Genomic DNA, 11442 nt, shown 5'->3' on the forward strand with positions numbered 1-11442 from the left:
CCCACATAAACTTTCAGTCATGCCCAACATTTTTCTAATTTACATTAGATCTCTATCTTTAAGCCCTTTTAAGCTACAAGCTTTTGAAATCTTGATGTCAAAATCCAGCATTTTTCCAAAAAAATCCTGGCGCCTAAAGGGTTAACGCCCGGTGCCAATCCTCCTAAAGGTAGAATTTTCCCGTTGTCACAACCAGAGTCCGAGGCCATGAAACGCTACATCGAGGAGGAATTAGCTAAAGGATTCATCCAACCCTCAACCTCTCCCGCGTCAGCCAGGTTCTTCTTCGTAAAGAAAAAGGATGGAGGTTTGCGGTCTTGCATCGATTACTGTGGCCTCAATGACATCACTGTTAAGTTCCGGTATCCATTACCCCTAGTCCCAGCCGCGCTCGAACAGCTTCACCGGGCCAAGTATTACACCAAGCTAGATCTACGCAGTGCCTACAACCTGATTCCTATCCGCGAGGGAGATGAGTGGAAGACAGCATTTTCGACCACTAGCGGGCACTATGAGTACTTGGTTATGCCCTTCGGCCTTGCCAACAGTCCATCAGTCTTCCAGTCATTCATGAACACATCTTCCGTGACATTGACGACATACTAATTTATTCAAAAACTCATTGAGGAAACCCTCCACCGGTATGACCCCTTTCCAATGCATCCTGGGCTTTCAACCTCCACTGTTTCACTGGTCTGGCGAACCCACCGAATTACCTTCAGTCACAGATTGGATGCAACACAGCGAGGAGGTCTGGGACCGGGCACATACTTGCCTACTTCATGCCGTAAGGCGTCAAGAACAACAAGCCAACCGACATCGACGTCCCAGTCCCGAGTACACCCCAGGCCAGTCCCAGGTATGTTGGTCCCTTCAAAATTTCTAGACAAATATCTCCAGTATAATTTCGTTTGGAATTGCCCTCTAATTACCGCATTTCTCCCACATTGCATGTATCACTCCTGAAACCCGCTGGTGGTCCGAGAGGAGAGACGGAGGAGGGAGCCGGATCACAGACCCCCCTGCCCTTCCTGGTTGATGGCGAGGAGGCGTATCGAGGGCACGAGTTGCTAGACTCCAGACGCCGGGGCGGTACCCTCCAGTATCTGGTCGATTGGGAGGGGTTCGGTCCGGAGGAGCGATCTTGGGTCAACACTGGAGATATCCTGGACCCCACACTCACTGAGGAGTTTCACAGAACGCATCCGGAAACCGGCCCCTCGACCCCGTGGGAGACCCCGGCATCGTGTGCTTCCTCGTGTCGGGAGCCGCTCGCAGGGGGAGGGCTCTGTTACAGAGGAGTCTCTCTTACCGCCTCCTCCGCACCACCAGAGGGAACCGTCTCCCGAATATTAGACATTCCCATTCGGACTCCAAATACCATCACCCCTCATGCCTGGGACTGATTAATCATCCACACCTGCACCTCATATACACACTCACATATAAACCACTCACACACACGGACTCTCTGCGAAGTCTTGATTTGCCCTGGCTGTCATTTCCGAGCGTTATACCCGTGTTTGATTTTCTGTGCATCTGCTATTGGACTGTTTCCCATTACTCTGATTGTTATCTGCCTGCCCCGACTTGGATTGTTTCCCCTGGACTCTGATTGCTTGCCGCCTGCCCCGATCTCTCGCCTGGTACTCGACTCTGTCTCAGACTAGTCTCTGCTGTTCTACCTTGCTGGTATTTGACCTTGTATTGTCTGACCATTCTAATAAAAGCTGCAAATGGATCCACACGCTTCTGACTCATCACAACATCTATAGTGGAAATACTGACAGAATTTATATTTGCGAACACATCATTGTCGTTTATGACTGCATTGTTGGCAATGACCATTTTGCATATTTCTTGTTCTTGCTGTTGGCTAAATACTGCTGCTCTGCCACCAGCATGAGGTCGATGTGCAGTCCTACGTACAGAATGTACAGATCAATTGTTACATATTTCACATTTGATTGTTATTTCTATTATGTATTCATGCATACTGTATATATGGTATGTTGTGCTTTTTAGATTTACCTTCACAATATTGTGTATTAAAAAAAAGCTGTAATAAAACTAAAGAATGAGTACATATTATCCTGTTTTCCCTACAAAATGTTTGCACAGTTGATTAAACTGTGGACCTGCTTACATTATAAGACCAAGATTGATGACATGGTCCACAAGTGTGGCTCTGATTTCATCAGGGACTCAAGGTGTTCTAATTCTACCTCTCCTTTCTTCCCCTAACACCACTACCTCACATTATACACTATTGCTCTTCCATGAGCTTGTTGCTGCTGTTCAAGATTGTGACAGCCCTCCATTCTCAAAAATGCTAGTGATTGTGCTGTGGGCAGTCTCCTGTCTGTATATGCTTCCAAAATTTGATTGGCTAATTGGTTGATTGCATTTAGTATTTTGTTGCAAAGACAGGCCATTGGCCAATATAGCTGACATTACAAATTCACAGGGAATATACATGCATGGTTTTGAGAAATTAATGGATCATTTAGCATGTGATGGCTCACACGAAGAAAGAATGTTTAAGTTTTGAAGAGATTGACAGTTTCACTAAGAATCAGCTAATCAGTTTTGATCGACAAGCCATATGCTTTTAGTTATTGTGCAAATTATTGAGAATTGTACTTACTCTTTTGCACACATGTGCCAAAACACATGCAATTTGCTTAAATCAATAAGAAATTCAAGTCTGATGTGAAAAAAGAGACTACTTGTTCAGGGATCTGAAATTATTGTTTTGATAAAAAAAAAGGTCTCAATCGAGAAATGAGCCAAAGCAATTGAGAAAAACAACTGTAAGTTCAGTTGTCACAACTGGAACATCACAACTGAATTTGTAGAACTGCATGTCTGTAAAATGTAGTAACTCACCCCAAAGTTGAGCTATCAGACATTTTCCGCCCCTGTGCAACCCATTTGCCAACTTAGCAGATGTTACATCCATTCCATGTCAGATATTTAATAGTTTGACAAATATTTGATAACTCATGGATCATTTTGCTTTTGCATGTGATGGCTTGGATTAAGTAAGAATGTTTAGAAGTTGTGAAGAGTTTGACAGATTCACTCAGAATCAACTTATCAGTTTTGAACAAAAAGCCATGTGCATTTAGTTATTGTGCAACAAATGTACTTACTTTTTTGCACACGTTCCAAAACATGCAGTTTGCTTAAATCAATAAGAAATGCAAATCTGATGTGAACAGGAAACTAATTGTTCAGACATCTGAACTTATTGTTTTGAGAGAGAGAGAGAGAAAAAACTCTCATTGGAGATTTGAGCCAAAGTGATTGAGAAAAACGGTAATGGTTGCCTCTGAGCCTTGGATGCACAATCTCAGCTTGTTGGTTGTGACCCTGGAATCAGTTCATTGTCTGATCTGATATTGTTCAAGGAAAGCAAGAAAAAAATATGTAAATAGGTAATATGGCTAGTGTTATAATCCTAGTGATTGGCCTGTAAATCACTTACAAAACAGTACAATTTTCCATTACTTTAAATAATTGTGCATATTGTTGGGTCTATGCTGTTCATTGTAATTTCAATAACTGTCAGTGTATTTATTCATTCATTCATTCATTCATTTAGCGCACAATAGATAATTTTGACACACAGTGTGGGGTCCTGCGAGAAAAGTTGCCAATTGCATGCTTTATTCCTTATCGAGAAGAAACCGTGTGCTCTTTTCCTCCTAAGGCTATCCAAAGACCAAAAAATAGTCAAAGGAAGCACAGGGGTACGAGTCAACCTGGAAAATCACTGCACTTTAACATCGCTCCACTCATGTTATTCGTGAATGGGCCACTGTTCTCATGGTGAATCATTTCTGTGCTTGATTACTTTCCTCTGACATCGCACAAGAAAACATACCGATAAAGCCTGTGCCTTTTTATATTCACCTATAGCAGAATTAAAATATCAACATGTTTACACGAGCTCGTTTGATAGTTTGCATCAATTTGAGTTGAAAACAAAATAGTTTTCATTTGTTGCTATCGCAGCAGGATGGTTAATCGATAGCAGAAAGCATCACTCATGTTATCCTGCCCTGAGAATATGGTGTGCAGTCGCTCTATCGCTTGAACTCTTGATTAATGACATTATTAAATTATCAATCAACCGCGATCCTCGGACTAGACAGAGCATTTAAACAGACAGCCGTGATATTGCACCATATTACAGTAGTCCGTTAGCATCTCTAGCTGCAGGTTGCAGTCATGACGCTAACGCTACACGGCTAACGTTGACTGACCTCAAGAGAAATTACTTTTTTAAGCGATAAACTGGATTCAGGCGAATGCTTTGCTGAACACAAACACGTTGGACTACTTAAACGGTCAGATATTGTTTAAACGTCGGACTTGTTTGGGGAAGAGTTTAGTCTGGTTAGCTTAGGGCAGGCGTTTGTGTTCCTTCACATACAGCAGCTGTTTATATAGAAACGTTCGTATTTCACCGGATTAGTCAGTAATAACGCAGTTATCCTGTATGTTTGGGTACTATAATATTGCAGTGTTGTATCAGTAAGTATCAGGGTGGAATCTCATGCAAGCTACATGAGTGTGCGACAGATAGATGAGTGAGATGCAGTGGTGGTGAGGAAGAGCTCAATGCCGTGTGTGCTGGAGGATGAGCTGGAAGATCACAGTCATTAACAGAAGAATGATGAAGATGCTGATCGCCCTCGCTCTCATTGCTTACATCGCCTGTGAGTATATGGCACTGACTGAAAGATTGGCATGAGATGAAACCTGCCTAGCTGTCCTATCTGTTGTACTGTACTTTGTTTCAGTTATAATGGAAAACTTGGTTGTAAGCAGTGTTGGGGGATAACGTGAGTTACGTAATCAGATTACTTTTTCAAGTAACTAGTAAAGTAAGGCATTACTTTTTCATTTACAAGAGAATATCTGAGTTACTTTTTCAAATAAGTAACGCAAGCTATTTTTTTTTTCCAATTTATTGATTGACAGCTCTCCTGTCCCCATGTTGAGAGAAATCAGATGTTACTGTAGTTCTAAAATATATATGAATATGCATTAATTCATCTCACTCACACAAAAAACTAAACAGATTCAATATTCCTCAAAAATGAATAAAAATAATGCAACTCAGAATATGACGCAAACCTGCAATAATTAAATGTTTAACAACACAAATATCCTTTATGTATTTAATCCCATTCTATTAACCAATGTCTTTGCTTCTGACCTTCGATGATCCAGTTCAACCGTACTAATAAGCAGAAATTACCAAACATTTGTGTGTCTTTTTTTTATTGCTGAATTGTGTTGAAATGTCTTCTTCTGCATTCTACTGTACGGATGTAAATTTACTTTCCCTTCAGCCTGAGGCTTATTCATTTCACTTTTGGTGTAGACTTTAGGCTTTTATAGTTGCCAAAAATATAATTTTTTTTTATTTTAAAAACAAACAAGCAAGCCCTGTCCAGATTTAAAAAGTAACGCAAGAGTAACGTAATGCATTACTTTCCATAAAATGTAACTAAGTAACATAATTAGTTACTTTTTTTTTATGCAGTAACGCAATATTGTAATGCATAACTTTTAAAAGTAACTTTCCCCAACACTGGTTGTAAGTAATGGGATTTAATAGCATGTCGTGGATTTTAATAATGGAAAGTTATGGGAATGTATTTAGCACACTTTCTCTCTCCTCCCTCAGAAAAGTACTGTCAATACCATAGTTCAGCTATGGTAGCAGACAGTGTTGGGGGTAATATATTACAAGTAACGCAAGTTACGTAATCAGATTACTTTTTTCAAGTAACTAGTAAAGTAACGCATTACTTTTTCATTTACAAGAGAATATCTGAGTTACTTTTTCAAATAAGTAACGCAAGCTACTTTTTTTTTTTTTCAATTTATTGATTGACATCTCTCCTGTCCCCATGTTGAGAGAAATCAGAAGATGTTACTGTAGTTCTAAAATAAATATGAATATGCATTAATTCATCTCACTCACAAAAAACACACAGATTCAATATTCCTCAAAAATAATAAAAATAATGCAACTCAGAATATGACACAAACGTGCAATAATTAAATGTTAAACAACACAAATATCTTGGCTCCTTGAGAGCTAAGAGAGTGTTGCTGTTAACCTATTTTTGGAACTGTAATGTGAAATGGTCAGCTTTGTGTTATGTGACAGTTCTAGGGCAAGAGCTTTTCACAACGCCAATATTAATGCTATAAATACATTTTCCAATTATTTCTATGACCTTTGTCTAGCAGAGACACAATTAGGTGTGTGCGATATCAAAATGTTTTTATCATGGATGATTAATATGTCTCCACAATCTGCTTTTGAAGAAATATTGTAGTATCTTGCTACAGTGCACATTCTATCAGTTGCAGTTCTGACGCCTCCATCTTCAATGCGACATACATTCACTTCAAATTTTAACTCAGCGGTAGAGTTCACTCACTGGACACTGCACTTCACAATCTCAAAAGTACATTATTTGCATGTGCTTTAAAGCCTTGCCAGTTAAATATTTCATTTCTGTGCTGTTTCTGAGTGTGTACACCTGAAGATCACACACTAAAAAGCCTGTCAAACAGCGCCTTGATTGCTGAACTAAATTATCTTTTGCATCCGATTGCACTAATACTGTCAAAAACTAGTGGTCGACCGATATATCGCCAAGGCCGATATTTGGCATTTTTCAAATATCGGCATTGGGCGATAAGTTTTACTGTTTGGCCGATGCGTTCAAGGCGGGACTTTTATTTTGACGGCGCAATTAGAAGTCTGTCTAATAATCAGATAGAATGGTTAAACAAAGGAATTAAAATGTATACAAAGTATTATAACAATTGCTTTTATATTAGTAATAGAAAGGCAAACATTATAATACTTTCTCATTTGCCGTCAGCATTCAGCAAATACGCATTTATATCATTTAAACAAATCTTTGAATGACTAATGAACATTTAATTTCACAAACCTTGCAAACTTAGTCGGATCCAGCTGTGAGATCTTGTGAAGTGTGCATTTGTATCTAGCATGATTGCATGTTCTCTGCGTGACGGTCGGTCCGTGTGAATTGAATGCGGACAGGAGGAGAGTTCTGCTTGACGGGAGACAAACTTCAAACTCGTGATTTTAAATTAGCTGCACTTTATGCATTTGCCCACTGTCATATTCATGTCATTTTCACTGTGTGCTGTATGTAAAATGAGTGTTACCTTGGCTTTATTTGGAAAAAATGTGATTCCCAATGCACACAAACTTCCCAGAATACTGAGTGCTGTTGGTTACAGTTTACTTCTGTTTTAATTATATTTTTATTAAATATTTATTTGTGAAAAATACTTTATCTGAAGTATAAGTATGTCTATTTTTTTATACATTTATTTTTTAAATCAATTTTCTAATTATTTCAAATTTCTTAAATATTAACTCAAATAAATAACATTTATATCGGCCACCCTGCTTTCCAAGATATCGGCATCGGCTGTCAAAAAACCAATAAAGAAACCTAACTTTTGAGGGGGAAAATTCCTTATCCAATAATCCAAAAGACTGAAAAGTCATGCAAAAATAATAGAAATTCATTGGTCGAAATATGTGGTAGCCGTACACAATGAGATTATGAAACCAGATGCGATTTTATAGTTCACTGTCAGGGCTGCCCTTCGGCCCTTCGGGCAGGTACTCTTCAGGTTTTGGTAGCCCGAAAATTAATTTAACAAATAAAAAAAGACCTTTTTAAAAAAAAAATATATATATATATTGAAAATCATATTTAAATGTCAATCAAAAATCTTTTTAATACACAAATATCAACTAATATGAAGGAAGGAATTTTATTTAACTATTTACAGGATATCTGCAGAATTTTTTTAAAATAAATGTAAGGCAATTTATGACCCATTTTAAGAGCTGCAAATGTAAAATGAACACAGTATGAGTGGGGTTGGACAATGTCTGTGGTAACATACAGTATTGAGCCATACAATTACATGATTTACAGTTCTGATACAGGTTTTCGCAAAAACAAAAATCTTTTTTTATGAAAAGGGATAAATCAAGCATATAAATTATTGTTAATTTATAACGTATAAATATTACTGTCTTAATTCTTTAGATTTTTAGAAGGCACATTAACTTTCTCATTAACAACTCTGTGTTTGCTACGTAAAAACGATATTCTTATACCATTTAACATATTTAAAACTTTTTTTTGGGCCTTAAGTTTGATACAACTCACTTTAGGAGTTAAGTACCCGTGGGAGATCTGTATTTAAGGTACCCCGTCGGGCAGAGTAATGATGCATTTTGGTAGCCCGACTGGAAAACACAATAGCCTCGGGATGTCGGGCTAGCGATTTTGCGAGCCCTGTAAAGATAATTACTAATAATTATTTAATAATAATAGAATATGTAGAAATTGTGCCTCATTTTATAAGAAGAGTTCAGAGTTCTGTAACTCCATTTGTAGGCTGTATTCTGCATTAAAAGCACCATGCACATTTCTCACTAGTCAATTTCCCTTGTAAGTCTCATTTACATTGTTACTGGAGAATCGGAGAGGGTTGCTGAGCGCAGGGAGCATTACCACCCCCCAGGTCATTCATTTCCAGTGGAGAGTAACGTTAGCACGGGAGCTGCGTGGAGTTCCGATCATATGCAGATGTCCGTTCATACTACACGACCGAAAGTGCGTGTTATGTGACCATTCATGCAAACTGTAGCATCATGCTACATAAGACAATAAATACGTCTTAACTCCCTTTAAACCACCATCGCGTGTTTGTAATAACTTCTGATTGCCGTCTGATGTGTGTTTTGGCCATGTAATGTTGCTAAAATGTAATGTTATTACCTCTGACTCTGAGTCAGATCAGCGATCATGGAAGAGAGAACACAGGCAGACTCATCAGTAAATCAATGGAAAATAAATAGAAATCATGATTCTGTCTGAGCTATGCATTTAAAAGGGGTCATATGATGCTGCTAAAAAGAACATTATTTTGTGTATTTGGGGTAATGAAATGCGTTTATGCAGTTTAAGGTTCAAAAACCACATTATTTTCCACATACTGTACATTATTATTTCTCCTCTATGCCCCGCCTTTCTGAAATGCGTCGATTTTTACAAAGCTCATCGGTCTGAAAAGCGAGGTGTGCTCTGATTGGCCAGCTATCCAGTGCGTTGTGATTGGCTGAATACCTCAAGCTTGTGACGGAAATGTTACGCCCCTCACCATATTGTGATGCCCTGTCCGGCCAGAGCGACGAAACATAAACATTAAAACCCATTATAAACTAGGCATTTGTTGCATCCAGTGGGGACATAATTACGGATTATAATGACTTGTACTTTGTACTTATATGCTTAAAAATGTCTTTTTAAGCGTTGCGTTGCATCGCACCATGGAAACATAAAACCATGTCTGCATTTGTGATCAGAGAAATGACAAGCAACAAGTGCTACACTACACTGCTCAAAACTCGCGTTTGAATCATCAGTGACAAATTCTTTAAATATAAAAAAACGTACTTACAGTCTGTGAGTCAGAACAGCCGGCATTGTAGTCTACTCTTCCAGGATCAGGAAACAGTCCTCCATAAAATGCGCTGGACACATCTGAATATTTGAGTTAAACTGTTCTGGAACAGTGTTGTAAATACAACTTAACCACTGATTTCTAGTCGTGTCCTCTTTTGGAAGGCCAAACAAAGTAGTTTCGCTTTCACAAAGAACCCGCGTCACACACCACGGCCTTGAGTGAGCGGAGGTCGGAGGCCTAAAGTGAGCCGCGGCCTTGAGTGAGCGGAGGCCGGCTTGAGTGAGCAGAGGCAGGCTGGCTTGAACGCCTTCTTTCTTTGCGTGAACATTTGGGCGGCATTATGCAAATCTTCCCACATTGTGACGTAGACATGTGGAGGTGTGTTAGAACGAGCCGTTTTAGGTAGACGTGGCTGACTCTTAACTTTTATAAAGAATATCTCTTTGGATTTGAGACTTTAGTGTTTGCAACTTTACAGATCTTCTTTATGCACCAAGAGCTTGTAACACTCCAAAGAGAAATGAAAAATTGAAATCGCATCATATGACCCCTTTAAAACGAACACACACTAGTGTAAATGTAGCCTAACAGATGTGTAAACTGAAGACTATTTGAGCTTTATTAAAACAATTTTCACTGATTTATTATGTTGGTTACATTTTGTTCCTTTGTGCAGTGGCTCAGGAGATGAGTCTGAGTTTGTATAAACATCAACAAGCTGAAAAATAAAACCAAAGTTTTTTTTTTTTAAGATAATGTAATAATCTTGTTAAAATTGATTTCATAAAATTAATATCGAAAAAAGTATTGTTCAGGGACCGGTATCGATCTCGAAAATTTTTGAACGATACCCAGCCCTATTGCTCTTTCTCAAAAAGTACAGAAAATTTGATAAGGTGTTTGCAGATGTTTGCTGGCATCAGTCTGCATTTATACTTTCATTAGTGAGTCATTACTCAGTATTCTTTGCTCTGTAATTGCTCTTCTGTTGAAAAGACCTGTGAGAACGGGCACATTTACAGATTATGCTGTGCTCACCTTGATAGTTGAATTAGAAGGCTATTCATCACCCCGTTAATGGGATGCTAATAGGTGGAGCAGATTATTAAAGAGGTTGTCCCTTTAATTTTGCTCTCTGCTGATGAGTCTTTCTTGCTGGAGTGTGTCTTGATCAAAAAAGCAAGCAGTTCCTTATGAACCCACAATGAGGGAACTGCAGGTGGTTTGTGAGTTGATGAAAATCAGATGATTAATTAAATCATCAAAATGTATAAAACAATTTTTTTTTAAATGTGTGTGTGTATGTATGTGTATATGTATATATATATATATATATATATATATATATAATTCTTTTTCTTTTTTCTAAAAAAAAATTGTTTATCTGCATGTTATATGACCACTAACCAACAATAATAATACACATTTGCATAATTCATATATTAAAATACCTAAAAATGTAAAGTTTTATTTTATAGAAGTTGTAGTACATTTCATTGAATTTATTAGGGCTGCCACTAACGACTTTTTATTTCGATTAATCTATCGACTAATTTATCGATTAATCTAAATGATTAATTTCCCACAAAATCAACCATTTTACTTAAGACTTATTTAATTTTATTAAACCAAATGAAATCCAAATTTCTATGAAATACTTTTTTTAAAGCAAAAGTAAAGTGCAACAGAGTGCAAGAAGCAAGTGTCCATCTTATAGTCCAAATCACTGAAATCAAAGTTCAGTAGGGCTGTCGCGGTGAGGGAATTTTCCTTGCGGTAATTTTGAGTGGCTCAATAGCGCGGTGGTATTATCGCCGTACATACATATATAATATAATTTGTGTGTGTATGTGTTACGATATAACTAATGAGGTCATATTC

General features: G+C 38.0%; 1 protein-coding gene across 2 annotated transcripts in view; it reads left to right on the plus strand.

The window, feature by feature from the left end:
- Positions 1 to 4043: 4043 nt before the first annotated feature.
- The window catches only part of LOC107551074 (UDP-glucuronic acid decarboxylase 1), an 87156-nt gene continuing 79757 nt past the window's right edge, over positions 4044 to 11442 (plus strand). For both annotated transcript variants that reach the window (XM_016232566.1, XM_016232567.1), the window contains exon 1: positions 4044 to 4727. In XM_016232566.1, the coding sequence (XP_016088052.1) occupies positions 4649 to 4727 (79 nt within the window). In that variant the 5' untranslated portion in view covers positions 4044 to 4648. The remainder of the gene's footprint in view (positions 4728 to 11442) is intronic.

Source organism: Sinocyclocheilus grahami, unplaced genomic scaffold, assembly GCF_001515645.1.
Source record: "Sinocyclocheilus grahami isolate Dianchi unplaced genomic scaffold, SAMN03320097.WGS_v1.1 scaffold413.1, whole genome shotgun sequence".
Taxonomy (NCBI): Eukaryota; Metazoa; Chordata; class Actinopteri; order Cypriniformes; family Cyprinidae; genus Sinocyclocheilus; species Sinocyclocheilus grahami.